The sequence below is a fragment of the Gracilinanus agilis genome, chromosome 4 (assembly GCF_016433145.1).
Source record: "Gracilinanus agilis isolate LMUSP501 chromosome 4, AgileGrace, whole genome shotgun sequence".
NCBI lineage: Eukaryota > Metazoa > Chordata > Mammalia > Didelphimorphia > Didelphidae > Gracilinanus > Gracilinanus agilis.
This window is the reverse complement of record NC_058133.1, coordinates 110,040,940-110,041,343: the sequence shown is the minus strand read 5'-3', so window position 1 is coordinate 110,041,343 and position 404 is coordinate 110,040,940. Positions and strand designations below refer to the sequence as shown.

Sequence of the window (404 nt, the reverse complement as noted above, 5' to 3'; positions counted from 1 at the left end):
GAGAGAGAGAGAGAGAGAGAGAGAGAGAGAGAGAGAGAGAGAGAGAGAGAGAGAGAGAGAGAGAGAGAATATATTAGGAGGGGACATATTTTAGAGGTCAGAGAATAAAAAGGATGCTGGCTTAGGTCAGTGCCCTGTCCTGCCTTGAGGCTCGGTTTGAATGACACATCTCAAGAGAGCTTCCTTCCTTTCTCATAGGCACCAGTGAACACCGAACTTTCTATGTATGATTCAGACGATGGAGGATCTAGCTACCGGGACCTGGAACAGGTGAGTTGGAAGTGGGATTGGGAGAAGGGAGAGGACTACCCAGTGTCCTTCAGGAAGAAGACTCTCAACTCAGCAACCATGGTAGGGAAGGAGGAAGAAGGCAAGGATGGGGTTTGGTTACAGAGAAGAATTCT

General features: G+C 48.3%; 1 protein-coding gene across 1 annotated transcript in view; it reads left to right on the top strand.

Annotated features, from left to right (window-relative positions):
- SLC26A9 (solute carrier family 26 member 9) overlaps positions 1 to 198 on the top strand; it is a 34,378-nt gene extending 34,180 nt beyond the window's left edge. Inside the window, exon 19 of the mRNA XM_044674033.1 lies at positions 178 to 198. Coding sequence (XP_044529968.1) covers positions 178 to 198 — 21 coding nt within the window. The remainder of the gene's footprint in view (positions 1 to 177) is intronic.
- The last annotated feature ends 206 nt before the right edge of the window (positions 199 to 404 follow it).